The following is a 14,875-nucleotide window of genomic DNA, read 5'->3' as shown; positions in this document are numbered from 1 at the left end:
GCCATAAACTATCACAGTTTGCCACAAGTGATATGTGTCAGCTCTCAGGGTTTCTAGCTGCCAGTTCAGTTTCACATCATTCCAAGTAAGTAGATTCAATACAGCCTACAAAGCATAAATACACTCTTACAATAACGCATACAATTCTAACCACAAATAAACTCAAGAACTCACATAGGATTCCAATCTTTTGGGTAGACCTGTCCCATTTCTTCAATAGCCAGAGTAAGTATAACATCCATCTCTCCTTGACCTGCTGTGTTGGATGTCTGAACTTTTACAAAGAAGCAATGAACTCCTCTTGCTACCACAGAAGCTACTAGGCTTCTTCAATAAGTTAAGGGCACATCTCAGATTCTGTTCTCACAGATCTAGGGACCAAAAGCATTCACTTGGGGTAGAAAGTTTAGTTTGGGGTTGCTACTGTTATTTGCATTACTACTGAAAAAAACTTTTTTTTCTTGAAAAAGATAAATATACTACATTTGAGTGATCAAATATGTATATTGAGCGCTAGCACTATGAGCATTTCCTAGTTATAACAATCCAATGATCAAGTTCCCCTTTTTATTTCAGTGTAACAGATAGCAGAGATCAAAGCTGATAAGGATTTTGAAAAGGAAAGAAATATTATTCCCATCTGATAAAGGCATAGTTTGGATTACATGTACCAAGTCTGTTCAGTCCTATACAAGCAAAAAACAGAACAGGATTGCAAACCAATATGAAGTATATGCAGGTCTTATACATGTGAAATCTACCTCAGCTCTATTTCTATCCATGGCTTTGTATGGTATTTTCATTTTAAAACAGAGTTTGTAAAATTAGCAACATAGAGAAAAGACTAGAAAGACCAATACCCAAAGAAGATACTCAAGCATGCAGACTTACTTGCATTCCCCAGGTACGCTGCAACCCCCATGGAGCAAATTACATCCTTGTTTACATACAGCTGTAAACAGAAAAATGTTTAGGCATCAGTCCAGGTGGCCAGATATCCACTAGTACAGCAGCAATCTGGAACTGTTCAGCTAGGGATTCTGTCACTCAGACTACTTGCTGCTACTGCAAAACAGACTGTCTTGCCATGTTCCAACAGTTGTTGCTTCCAACTAGCTATTTCACAAAACAACTCCATTACAACTGTTTATGAACATAACTTAAGGTAACTCCTTGAAAAAGTTGCTACCAAATAGGTTAGCAGCAAGAGTGTCAGCAATAAAGCATTTATCAAACAGTTATTTCTTAAATCTGGCATTAGACTGGTAATATGCTGGAAATCCCAAGCTTCAAAAGATCTCCTGAAGCCTCTTGAAGGCTCTATAAGTCTCCCCTTTTATTAATAGGCTTTCTACAGAAAAGGAACAGAAAACAAAAACCAAGAAGGCCCCAACATAAAGAAGAGTATGTCAAGTAATTTTATTAATTACTCAGACCAAGGGCAAAGTGCCAAGATATTTGACTGAGTAGTACATTAAAAAAGGATGACTACACTTGAATTTCTGTTCACAATAAAAGCTATCAAAAAGCTTTCAAGCTTTGCATACATTACACTTTTTCATTTGTGAAAATAGTGTTACAAGGCCATTTCCACGAGATTAAAGCCTACAGTACTACTGATATCATCACTGTTCAATAAAATTTTACATTAACAGATGTAATACATCATTCTGCTTTGAAGTAACGCCACCATTGAATAAAGCCAATTAATAAAAAGATGTTTCAGTACTTCAAATCCTAAATTTGTTGTGCATCCCCCACAGCAAGCAACACTGTATCCTGCACTTTGGGCTCCACTCTTCAGAGGATGTTTCTTCAAACATTTGTATTCAAAGGACAAAGCCTGTATGTGTTAGAATTAATATGCTACAGTGGTGACTAAAGAAACATCTACTGCATTTCATCTATTGTATATACATTGCACTAATCTAGACCAAAGCAAAAATATACTACCTTGTTTACATTCTTCTCCCATCCAGCCTTCCATGCAGGCTTTGTTTCCATTTTGATCACATGTATAGTGACCAACGAAATCATCTCGAGGGCCACAGAATTTATTGCACAGAGAACTGTAGTAGTTTTCATCACACTTCACTCTTATTTGCACTTCAAAATGGGCAACAGGACCATTAAATTGTAGTGTCTTCCATCGATCCTCTGGGTTGATCATGCCAGCATATGCCACTCGTTCTATTAACAGGTCTTCACCTTTTAAAATAAAAAAAAAGATAAATTCAACAAGAGCATATAAATTCAAATCAAAAGTATTCAACTGGTTAAGAGAAAACCTAGTAAAGAAAATATTAAGATGATAAAGATCTACTGTATAACTGAATTTTCGTTTGCCTTGCAAAGTTCATTACAGGAAGGCCAATTTAAAAAACTGTCCCAAAGGAAATATTAAAAAACCCTGGAACGTAATCCATAGGAAATAGCTTATTTTTTGAGGCAGCCAAGCATACCACACCCACACACTGACAACCAGCAGCTTTATCTTGATCTGAGGCAATTTTTACCTCCTTTTTGTTCTTATAAAATAGCAAAATCTGCATAACCCAGTAGCCAAGATGTTAAAGTTCTCTGATGCAAGTTTAACTTTAAAAATAAAGCAAAACACATACTCTATTTGCTGCAAAATTACTGAGCAATAGTAAATACTTTGTTAGGCTTATATTAGGTACAGAAACCAGCTTTTTTCCATTTTATCATTCTCTCTACAATAAATGCAAAACATTTTTAACAAGCATTGCACAGGACACGCTGTACAGCTTGCATGTGACATTTTGAGAAGAAATAATACAAGTGAAGAGATTGTCAAGGGGCCATTCTCCACTCTATCCTGCTTATCCCCAGTGGTACTACTGATAATTGTGATTGCTGTTGCAATACACTTGATAAGCATCCTGCCTTGCCCTCATAGAAAGCAGCAGCACTGCTACTGCCAGGCCCTATTAAGTGAGACCAAATGCACAAGAAGTATTAGCTATCACACTGAACAAGAGTATTCTAGGATATAAGATTATAGAACTGGCAATACAAAGCATTTTCATTGTCATAAGTATTTATTTTTGATAGGAATGGTTGGACTCGATGATCCGGTGGGTCTCTTCCAACCTGGTTATTCTATGATTCTATTTTGTATTAATCAGTTTTATTCTTGGTATAGAAGCTTTACTACTAGATGAGATGCAACTATGGTCAGTACGTTGCTTCAGTAACTGTTAAGTATAAGCAAAGCACAGTAAGAGTAAGGGTAAATGGTGAGTAACCCCAGCGATAAGAGTTTTCAAATGTTTTCACTATTCAAATATGGTAATAACCCACTGCAAGAATTTCTCTACTTGACTCTGCCAGCTGCAGCTGGAACTCCAAGCACTATTTAATGTAAGAAAAGGTACAAAGCTCTGCTTGCATACATGAATTTCATACCCATTTACAATACCTACGATATTGCCAACTCAGAGTTTCAGGGCCCTTTTTTTAAAAATAATAATTAAAATTAACATTAAAAGTGGTATTGCCGTGTATAGGCTGCAATTCACGCTTCCCCAGACTGGTCTGCATAAAACATTTTATGGCTAGACATGACACAATGAAGTTTATCCCTGTTCTTTAACTCTGAAATTCCTGTTCATAAACTCCTCTGTCACCCAGCAGCATGTAGTCACAGTATAAAGGTGCACAAAAAAAGTTGTTAGCTAGAAAAGACTGCCTGCATTTTATTTTTCACTGAATAGGATATTGATCATACGACCAGTCACCATTAAAAGTTTCATTATTAGATTCAACATCCATTTGTAATCTTATTCTTCTCTAATTATTATTGATCTGAAAACCTTGATGAAAAACTATAAAAGAAAAATGCTGAATCATTGGATGGTCAAGGAACTTGAACAAATAGAAAGCATGCAATGCAGAGCTATTTTCCAGCTATAAGCAACACAGACTCACTAAAAACAGCTGCAGCTGCCACTGCTGTAAGCATTACTCAAAGCACATCAAATGGACTGAGGTCCTAAGATTAAAAGGGTGGCATATGTAATTAAAAATCTTATCAAGCATCTTCAAGTTTGACAATTAATAATATAGGTATTGCAAACATACCTATGCAGGACAGTCCTCTTAATACCTGTATACCCAAGGTCAAGAACAGGATAAATAACCCAAATAGTGCTTGCTTTTTTTAAAAAAAAAAAAAAACAAACCAAAAACCCACCTATAAAAACCCCCCAAACACACCAAAACTTATCTTCACAAACGCCTCTGAAAATAAAGTATTCAGAGTCTTGACAGCTTTTCCTCTGGCTTACATCAGTAAAAGTAGGGCTTAACAGCCTAAATAAGAAAGCTAAATAATTTACCCTGAACCACAAAAGGATTCAGGAAATCTGCTCCAAGTCATTTAGTTTCTAATACTGAATTCTTTAAAGAATGAGAATTCTGCTTTCCCTTTTGCACTTAAAACTGAACCCAAATAGAAGATGTGTCTTCCAAAGATATCTTTAATTACAGAGAGGATCACGTTTGTCAAGGTTCCTCCTTCATAACTCCTGATGCTAAAGTGTTTCTGAATATACTCAGTCTCTCGTTTAACTGCTTTGCTAAGACAAGACTGCTGACTGCATCTGGTTTACCATAAAATTCATGTTAGCAACTCACACATTACACTTCCTACCCTTAGAAAAGGCAATGAGCTGGATAACTGAATTTGGCTATTGGTCAAAAAAGCAAGAGACATTACTCTAACCTCCTCATCACTACACCACTCAGAAGCAAGAGAGCTTCTAGATTACTAGGAAATTTTCTACAAGTCTTTAGAAAAACTGATAATGGAGCAAATAGTTGAATAAAAGGAGATGATGGCTAATTTTGGTTTTTAATTAACCATTTGATGTTCAGAAGAAGAATCCTTATCTGAAGAGTATTTATTATAACTGTAGTACACAATCAGGAGTCATGACTACACCTAAGTAAGAATACTACTCATCAACACACTAACTGTTAGCAGAGGTCAGATATTCCCAACAAGCCACTCGGACCAATACAACAGGTGATGTTGGCAGCTATCTGCAAGGAAGCACACACAGCAGCATAAGAACTTCATGCCCAGAGGAACAGGAGGTGCCTTTCGCAGGAAGTAGCCGTTTGTCTCTAGCCTTTTTCAAGGAACCATTTAAAAAGCCATAAGGACAGATGAGCCCCCTACAGACTAATATGAATGAGGAAGGCAACCACTGCATCCCCACAGTAGGCACATAGACAACTGGAAAGTTACTTCACAGTTGGAGCTTGTTTCACAATAGCAGTGCTGGGCTAAGCATTGCCTCTGCTATGCAACTACAAGTTCACCAAGATAAATTACTTACCTGGAAAGTAACACGAACCACTGTGACAGATGACAGAGAACAGGCCCCTTACAGTGACTCTTTATCTAAGGCAGCTTCCTCTCCCCCCACAAAGCAAACAAGGGGTAACACTATACTGCCACAGCTTCCCTCCAGGCTAAGCCTGCTGCACCAAAGAGGGGGGAAAAATGCTGTAATAGTTCAGGAATCAGGGTCTAAGAGCCCCTCTCAAGAGTCTGAAGGTTCAGGGAAGTACTGGGGAAGCATTTGCCCTGGCAGACTTGTTCATGAGATGGTACTGCACAGATTTGCTCCGAGTATCCTCGCCTTGGTTTTGATGGGTGCAAGAAACAATACAGGATTCTAGGACAATAGAAGGAGGGAAGAGAAACAACTGTTCTAAAACCTTCAATTTGTTCCCTGGAAACCCCTCTTTCCAAGTTTTATTTTTCCATTTGTTTGGTGTCGTATTTTATGTGGGGGGTTTTCGGTGGGGTATTTCTTTTGTTTTATTTTTTTTAATTTCTGGGGTTTTGATTTTTTTAATAAATATCCACTCGAAAGTCCAAATGGGAACACAAGACCTGCATTTAACTTCCTTACTCATCCCCATTAAAGGAAAGCAAAACCTGACTTTAGAACTAATTAATCAGCTTATAAGCAGACTCTGGCCATTACTTCAATTAATCTTTCTTATAGTAGCAATAGAAGACACTTGTAAGCTGATACAGAGACCAGCTCGGTGTTCAGAATATGATAGGGAGTTCAACTTTCCACATATATTCTCTTCACCCCCCCAGGATGCTGACATTGTTTGCCTTTTCTCTGGAGGAGTTGCCATAATCCCTTTCCTATTCTCTTATAGTTCATTATTCTTTTTAACTGACCTATCCCTGCTTGGCAGTTCAGTAGTCCTTGCAGAAATACAAAGGAAGCATCTTTGCACCTCGACAGATTCACAAGGCAAAAACCTACTGGAAGACTCCCTGCCAAGACCACTCAAAAGATGAAAATTTTTAAGGAATTCTTCCTACAAATCTAATATGCAAGTCTGAATTTCAGCTTGGTAACATCTCTGTCACAAAATCAGTAAACAGACTACAGAAACATTTAACCAAGTCAAGCATTTAGCTAGTCTTCCGCCAAATTAGAGGTCAAGAAAGCCTCGCTAAATTCACATGACAAGCCTCTTAAGTTTCAAATGCAATACAGCTTAACAGCATCTCTCTGGTAGCCTATATTAAAGGGAAGTTCACCTGCCATTAGCAGTTAATCATGAGAGCTAAACTGTAATCTGACACTTGCTGAGACTCCGGTAGTTCATGGAAAAGTAGATGGCCCACTGGGCCTCCAACAAATATTATATATCCTGTTGTTCTGAAGTTTAGGAAAAAAAAATACATCAATGCAAAGAAAAAAGACTCATTAGAGTGTGTTAAAAAAATAAAAGGCATAAGAAAAACTTAACATAAGCCTAATGTGAATGTCTCCTTTTAGGGCATATTTAAAAAAAAAAAAACCAAACCAAAACCAAGAAAAGGTTGAAGGAACTGTTAAACAAGATGAAAGAAGCTTAATTCTAATAAAAGGAGAGCGAAGGAACAAGCTACAAACTCACAATGACTTTGTCACTGAAAACAGTATATTAAGAGAATCTCTAGCTTAGGAAAGTCTGTCAAGAAAATGCAAGCAGGACTGATCCCAATCTTCATGGAAAAAGACCTTGAAACTCTAACATGGCCTTAATAGCAATTGAGCCTTGCCACTTTTTTTATGCTTGATGTATCTTGATCAGGATGGCTAGTGAAGCAGCAGAGAACAGAATCTTATCATTAGAAGAAACCGATGATGATTGGAACATAAACCTTTCCTATCATGTGTTCAAACACTTATCTTCCTCTATATTGATCCCAGTCAAGATTAAATAAATTTAATTAATCAAAATGAAAGTTTGAAGTTACCCAACACTTGTAACCAAAAGTATTGGTTATTTTAAGACAAGCTTGTAAACTACTACCAAAGTGTAGGTTGTAGTTGAAGTCTTACTTTAGCAACAATATGGCAACCAGCACCTTCATATGATTCTGAAGTATTTATACAATAACCTTGCTTTTTCTTCAGGTCAACAGCCCTGCTCTGATACTGAGAAACAGCATTTAAAGGCCAGAAATGCAAGGTAACTTTCAGGACTTGAGAAGAAACAAACAGAAGGAATCTACCATGAATTAGAACACTTTCAGCAAGAAAATGACAAGTGTTGCACAACATGGTTATGGATAAACTGAGCAGTAATTACAATGCAACTCTACAGCATGGACAATTTTCCTTTAATAAAAATGAGCCTTCCATGATTTTTAAACATTCTTTTAAGTTTGAGTCATGTATTACAACCTTTCACTTACTACTTTCCATACCTTTTCCTATCAGTAATAGCTTGTCCTAACACATTCACCTGGATTTGTATATCCCCTTTACATAGATAGCAGACTTGCATCCAGATCAATTCAGAGGGATGGCTAATTGCAGCAATACACCATGCCCCTCCTCTCCAATCTGTGTATGCACAGCATGGAGTAAGTGAAAGCTCAAAAGTTTTACATAAATACTCACCAGGTTTTGTATCATTATCCCAATCCCATGCTTCTATTATTAACGTGAATGATCTCTGAAAAGAAAGAAGACACCAGTTAGACAGTAATAAACTACTCACTCACCAGACAAAATGATTTGCAATAAGTAGATATTGATGCTACCAGAAAGCCAACTGGAAGTAGTTAAAAATTTCCCTTCTTCACTGTCATATGAAAACTCCTGAAGGGATCTTCTCAAAAGCATGCAATATAACAGTGTTAAAAATTGTGGGGCAAAGTATGCTAACAGCAAAACAAAAACATTCACCACCAGCGGACTGAAATATTATTCTTTGCCTCCCACTGCATCTAATTCTTAGCTTTGCTTAGCCACAGAAAAAACCTTTACAGAAGTAGCCCTAAAAGTTTTGAATGAGATGAGGGGCTCTGAACATCGAGAAACAGCAAAGGTATCGAAGACTCAAGCAGCTGAGCACCAAAAAAAAAAAAAAACACCCAGAAAGGAATAAGATCAGAATCATCCTTTCAGAAGCTGTCTGTAACAGATCTGGTTGCTGATTTGTAAGAAAACATATCTAAAGAAACAACACAAAAATCCCCTCCTACACCTATCAAGAACTTAAAGTTTCCTTCTCATGAAGGGGGTAGTGTGGAAAATGGACCTGCAGAAGACATGGCAGAAAAACTGTTAACCACACTTAGTATATTTTCCCCCTGAGGAAAGAGGAAAAGCACAATTTCAGACAGTTTTAAAATCATTTGGAAAAAACACAAAGGCTAAAGTAAGGCTTTGGGCATTTTTCTTGGTTTTAGGACCAAATACATTGGATAGATGTTGGTATTCAAATACGAAACTTATTTAGTAAAAAGTTACCTTATGCATACATGTAATGCCTACCTGCTTTGAGTTTAATGAGTTGCTATCAAAACCTCCTCCTTTGATAGTTTCTAGTTTGTCCAAGTTAACATTGAGATTCTTACATACCCTTAAAATGAATGATAAGAACCTCCAAGGAGAGAAAATTACTGCACCATGATCCTAAAACACTCGTGTACACCTTCATGCTTATAAGCAAGCTAAACAAAACCCCAAATCATGCTAAATATAGCAGGACCAGGCCTTAACGTGTGCAGAAATCACATGATATCTATGAATTCACAAGGACCCAGGGACATATAGCCAAGAAACAAAGAGCACCGCTTTAAGACGATTATGTAAAAATGCAGCTCTTTCATAGGATGCTAGGACTATTTACTATTTCATCAAGAGATGGACATTTTTACTTTTGAGATAGCTTTTAAGTGCTTTGTATGCCCCTTGCCTCCTCACCAAGGAGGTCTGACCGTAACACCAAAACCTCCCCATTCTGAGGCAGCAGGAAAGAACAGAGCAGCACCCCAAGCAGAAGCGCTCTGCCTGAGATCCTTGATGACAACAGCAAGGGATGAGTCTATTCAGACACGCGCATCACTGAGAATGTGTTTTTCTATTGCTTGGTTACATTAACATTTAAGCCACAAGCTATGCCTTTGGAAAGTGTTTCTTCTGTGGGGAAGATTTTTCCATCATTGAAACAGATAAAGGTTTAATGCTAAATAGATTTCACTCAAGGAAAGAGGGGAAAGAGGAAGCTCAGAAGGGACTACAATGGACAGAGGCATACTTGGGCTTGATCTGCCTTTGGAAAGAACCACTAATGGAGATCAGATGAGAAACGAAAGGCCTCTCCCTACTGAAATATGACAATATAGCACATAATTCCACAATTTTTTTTTTAAATAAGTATTAGTTTAGCATTTCAGTAGCTTCACCCTCCAACTCCCTGCTTTCCCCTGCCACCTGAAAAAGAAAATGAACAGTATCAGAAAATAAGTGCTAAACAACATTGCCCCAACGTTATCTTATGGTAATTGAGAGTCTCCTTACTTTGGGTCAAATACAAGTGTTAACCTAGGCACAATTCTGCAAATCAGTGCACGATATAAACCTCTGTAATCCTTCTTCCCTATCTTTAACAACTGATCATCTAATATATCTCTCAGTTTTCCTGTGTTTCATTGATTTGTATTAAGAGTACAAAGTAGTGCTCAAGTGCTTCCAGATGTCTACTTACTCATCTTATGTAAGCACAGGTCTTTCCTACTGCAAGTTGGCCGTTGCATCTGACTACCCACACAGGCTAAGGCAGAAAAACATTTAATCTGGACTTCCTGCCTTAGGAAACAGATCAGTCAACTGTACCTTCCCGTCATTCCACTTGAAAGCAGATTTGTATCTTTGCCTAGGATGCTAGGCAATTTTTGTGGGTAAAGAGAGCTCCTTGCAAAACACTGTTCTAGCATGCACATGCTGGAAGGTGGGAATGGACACAAAGAGGAATTTTACTCATTTTAAGACAGCTAAAATAAGAAGTCCTATAGCTCTGCTGGCAAATCTGACCATCAAAGCTGGCATAAACTTGAGTATTACTGCTTAATAGTGCCTTACAAGTAACTATGACATTGGTGTAGAGCTCTTCCCCAAGACATGAAACTATTTCTGGCCATATAACAGACCACCACACTGCCTCCTGGTGCTAAGCAGGGCAAGGACAGGGCTCTGCAAGCCCCATGTTGCCCTGGCCCCATTTCAAGCATCAACTTTACCCTCCTCCCACTAGTGGCCATCCAAAACTATAAACCCATCTATAAAATGCAAAAATACACACAATAAAGGTAAGACTCAAGCTATTGAATCCTTTCACTTACTGGCATCCTACAGCCTTGGTTTCCCCATGTCTACTTCTGTGTTAACAGTCAAGCACTCAGCCGTTGACACGTGAGCAAGAATATGGAGTGTAACATTTCAGGAAGGCTTGTGGTCACACTTGTAGGGAATGTTATTTGAAGAGCAGTAAACAGAAGACAAACACATTTACTGGAAAATCAGTTTCAGCTGGGACAACTCAAGTTGTGCAACTTCCTGCCTTCTACTGACAGTTACATAGGCATCCTCCAAAACCCCCCAACAAGCACAGCAAGAATGTTACCCAAAGAGAAACTGATTTTCGTGGCTATTCTTCCTCTAGGAGGAGACAGTTAAGGTTACCAACCCAACTTGTCATCTTTTCCTCACCTCCAGCTACTCAATAACTTCATAGGAGTTCCATTCTGTGGTAGCATGGATTGTTGAGTTACAATGACTACACCTCAAAACAAGAAATGAATCCTTAATCTACTGGTTAAAAAACCAACTCTTCCTCTCTTTCACCAAGTATCAAACCTCACACAGCATCTGCTGAAATTCTTTTGAATTTTCCACTTCACTGCACAACAAGGGCTGAAAACTTAAAGAACCAGCCATGCTACCGAGCGTGTTCATGGTGTGCTACACAGTTTTCCTTGACTACTTAAACCATTTCTTAGTGTAAATTTTAATATCCACATATTCACCCATACCATAACCCTGTCTGATAACAAGAGGAAGAGCTACAAGATGAGTAACAGTAATGGGCATCAAATTTGAAGAATACTTTTAGCTTACATAATGGGTATACTCATTCTAGAAAAGCTTTACCATTGGCTTGCATTAGTCATGTCCACATTCCACAACAAGTTGTCTAACAGACTACTCAGCACATGTTCAGCTACCACCAGCTGCAAGAAACTTTTGTAGCACAGACAATTACACCAGACAAGGTGTTAAATTGTGCTTCCAGAATAAAAGTTACAGAACATGCATTAATTTAGTTTGTCCAGAATCTAAGATCTATCCATACTGTGAATCCCAACCCCTCGCACCCTCCAGCAGTGCACTGGCTCTTTAACATGTCATTAGTAAGAACAGGCTAACTTAAAAGCTATTTAAGGTAAGAAGTTCTCGCAAAGCCTATTGATTGACATAGCTATGTATGTCCAAGTTCCTGCATAAATTCAACAGAAAACTAATTTTTTATCAAATATCCTAAGAATGCCTGAAATTCATGAGTTATTTAGGCATAATATACACACACCACCACACATGCTTCTTTTTTAACTTACACTGATCTTTCCTTGTAGGCTGTAAAACCAGCACCTAAACAGCAAGACATGCATATTTCAGTCTGTTCTTACACATAAAAAAAAAAAGCTCTGTGAAGCAGTATTTGTTGTTCATTTCAACTACTACAAGCGAAATATTTAGAAAATATTTTACAAGCAACCATGGCACAGTTGGAGAGGGAGGGGATGGGGGTGAACATACTGCACTGAAAATACACCTGATTCTACTGACTTTGGTGTCTTTGTATTTTTTAGTTCCAGAAAGAACTTAAATACAGGACAGCATTTGTGCTCATTAAATCAACCATCAGAAGAGGCTAAAGGCTACGTGTCAGAAGAGAAGCACTAGCACACTTCTGCAGAACAGTGTAGCTTTGAGAACACCATTTCTTAGGAACTAACTAAATAGAAGAGCCACACGGTCTGGAAAGATACAAATTATGCCTCTTTATCCTGGTGATGCTGCTTTGGTTGTGTTTTTCTCAGGACTGATGTTGACAAAAGCAACTTCAAAGTATTATTCCACTGTTTACACTAAACAAAACACTCCCAATCCCATCCTTTCTCCTTTCTAGGGAGGGAGAAAACAAGACCAGCAATATTGGTTTGGTATTATCTTTTCATGAGCTATTACTACTACCTTGGCATTTGCAAATCAACATTGTGAAGTGGTCTTTTTTTGGCAAAACAGGCACATCAGACTATTCATCCCAAGAAAAAGGATCCATCAGGTACATCCCAAGAAAAAGGATCCATTTTCAATCAGGTACAAAAGTTACATTCCCCAACACAAAGTCTAAAAAACACAAAAGCTTACAGTTGAGGTGAATCAATAGCTGCCATTTTCTGCTTCAATTACAAGCTGTTGTCTATTCTTTGTCTACCTGACAAAGAATTAGCAATTTAATAAGGACTTTGACTGGAGTTTGTATATGGAAAACCTCAGAAGAAATTAGGAATCAGCTATGAATTAGAAAAAAGTGTGGCTTCTACACAAATCCAGAGACCACATTATCTCCCTGTTCCACAGTCATACAGTAAATGACAGGTCTCAACATCAGTCAGTATCATTTCCTTTCAAACCTCAATCCAGGAGATGCAACATTTGTATTTGAACATTTCAACTGTAAAAACACATCAAAAGCCACCACCCTTATTTCACAAGTTACAGAAATAAGACTAGTAGTAAGTCATCACCAGTACTTCTTGCAACCATTAAGTCTTGATCAACACCACCAACTCTCAGATTTGCTTTCTTAAACTTCTACAGAACTCAAGCAAGCACAGGTCTGGGTGTCCCTTCCTGCCCCAGCTTTCTTTTTTTGTTTTTCAAGCACCTCTCCCCCTCCTCTAAGCAGCCTGCTTGCCATGGAAAGCGCTGGCTTGAATGCAAGCGTATTTTATTTCCTTCCCCAGGAGTTCTGCAGCTAGGCTAGTTCTTACAATGTCCTCATGAATAAGCCAGAGGAGCACAGGGAGAGTAAGGAAGAAATTAAAGAAGGACTCTGAGAAGATCCAGGACTCTCCACAACATAGGTTTAAGGGCAGACAGATGGGACAACCCTGCAGATTGATCTTTTAGAAGCACACATTACAGACATAATGGAAACCATTAATGAAGGAATATACATTCCTCATTTTGGGGAGAGGGACAGCTGACTTTTGGAACTTGAAGGGATGTTTCAATCACACTCACATGCAAGAACTCACCTGCTGAATGCAAAGGCCATTCCACCACACACAATTATAAAGGAGCCCATCCTCTAAACTCTTCTCAACTGATAAGTGCACACCATTGGCATAGCAAGTCCTAAACAAAAGCTTTCCCTTTGGAAACCAAATAAACCCATTTTGTTAGAAGTTCTGTGGAAGGCTGGGTTACAGCACTACAAACACCAGCATCAGATAGCAGTTAAGCAAGCCAAATCCTTCCATTTGAGAGTATTTACTGTAGTTATACTCCTTTTGGCACTGTCACAAAAGCAGGATGATGTTTACACACTTTGGAGCCTTACTGTTGTTTCAGGGGAAATCATGTGAATTAACCCCACCTGAAAACCTTCAGGAAGTCTGCAAAACCAGGGGAGCAGAGGGGGTTATTTCTTGCCATGGTTAACAGCCAACAGCTGATCTCTGCCTACATGAGTTTGAACCTTTAATTCCACTCCCTCCCCCAAACTAAGTGAAGTCAAAACTGGAGGGGTGTGTATGTGTGTACGCATGTGGGGGTGGCAGGGAGAAATCTAGATGTCTAGACTATTAAGACTCATTTCATTGCAAAAGGAGCATGAATAAAAACAACAGGTGAATAACTCTCAAACTGACTCTAGCTTAATATATCAAATCTAACACCCAGGTAGAGACTCACCTCCACTTAAAGAAAATTGCCCAGCAACTGTGTTGAAGTATCCTACCAACAACCAGGTGCGTGCATCTAAAAGATAAAACAACTTCAAGGAAGAACTCCAAGGGGTATTACAACATCTATTTGGCAGCGCCTAGTACTTTCTGAAACAGGAGCATAGCGTGCTTCTCTCTGAAGTGATCAAACTACTAGACCATTATGTACCTTACCAAATGATGTATCTGTAGGAAGATTCAAGTGAAGGTTTGAAGATTTTCTGATCCTGCTGCTATAGCAAAATGCAACAGTTTGTCAATATGAGGGGGTCTTGGCTATATCACAGACCACAAACAGCTAAAAGCTAATGAGCGCCTTGAGATTTTTTTACCAGATTCCTGCAGAAACAATGACATTTTCAGGTAGCTCAGAAGAGGCCAAAATGCCACGTCTCCAACTACAGCTCCTCAAGGGAGAACGTGAATGCAGTCACCTCAGACCACATAATGAGCAAAGAGAATACTCTCTGGAGATGCATCTGCATATGAGAAGCTAAACCCTCAGAAGAAAGACTCCAC

The 14,875-nt window shown here is 38.5% G+C and overlaps 1 protein-coding gene across 2 annotated transcripts in view; it reads right to left on the bottom strand.

Moving 5' to 3' along the window:
- Positions 1–14,875, bottom strand: part of JAG2 (jagged canonical Notch ligand 2) — a 68,360-nt gene that overhangs the window by 33,609 nt on the left and 19,876 nt on the right. For both annotated transcript variants that reach the window (XM_069858934.1, XM_069858935.1), the window contains exons 3-5: positions 7,956–8,010; positions 1,954–2,208; positions 892–952 (exon numbers count right to left, since the gene is read on the bottom strand). In XM_069858934.1, the coding sequence (XP_069715035.1) occupies positions 892–952; positions 1,954–2,208; positions 7,956–8,010 (371 nt within the window). The remainder of the gene's footprint in view (positions 1–891; positions 953–1,953; positions 2,209–7,955; positions 8,011–14,875) is intronic.

Source organism: Phaenicophaeus curvirostris, chromosome 5, assembly GCF_032191515.1.
Source record: "Phaenicophaeus curvirostris isolate KB17595 chromosome 5, BPBGC_Pcur_1.0, whole genome shotgun sequence".
NCBI lineage: Eukaryota > Metazoa > Chordata > Aves > Cuculiformes > Cuculidae > Phaenicophaeus > Phaenicophaeus curvirostris.
The sequence above is the reverse complement of the archived record's forward strand: the minus strand, read 5'-3'. Positions and strand labels throughout refer to the sequence as shown.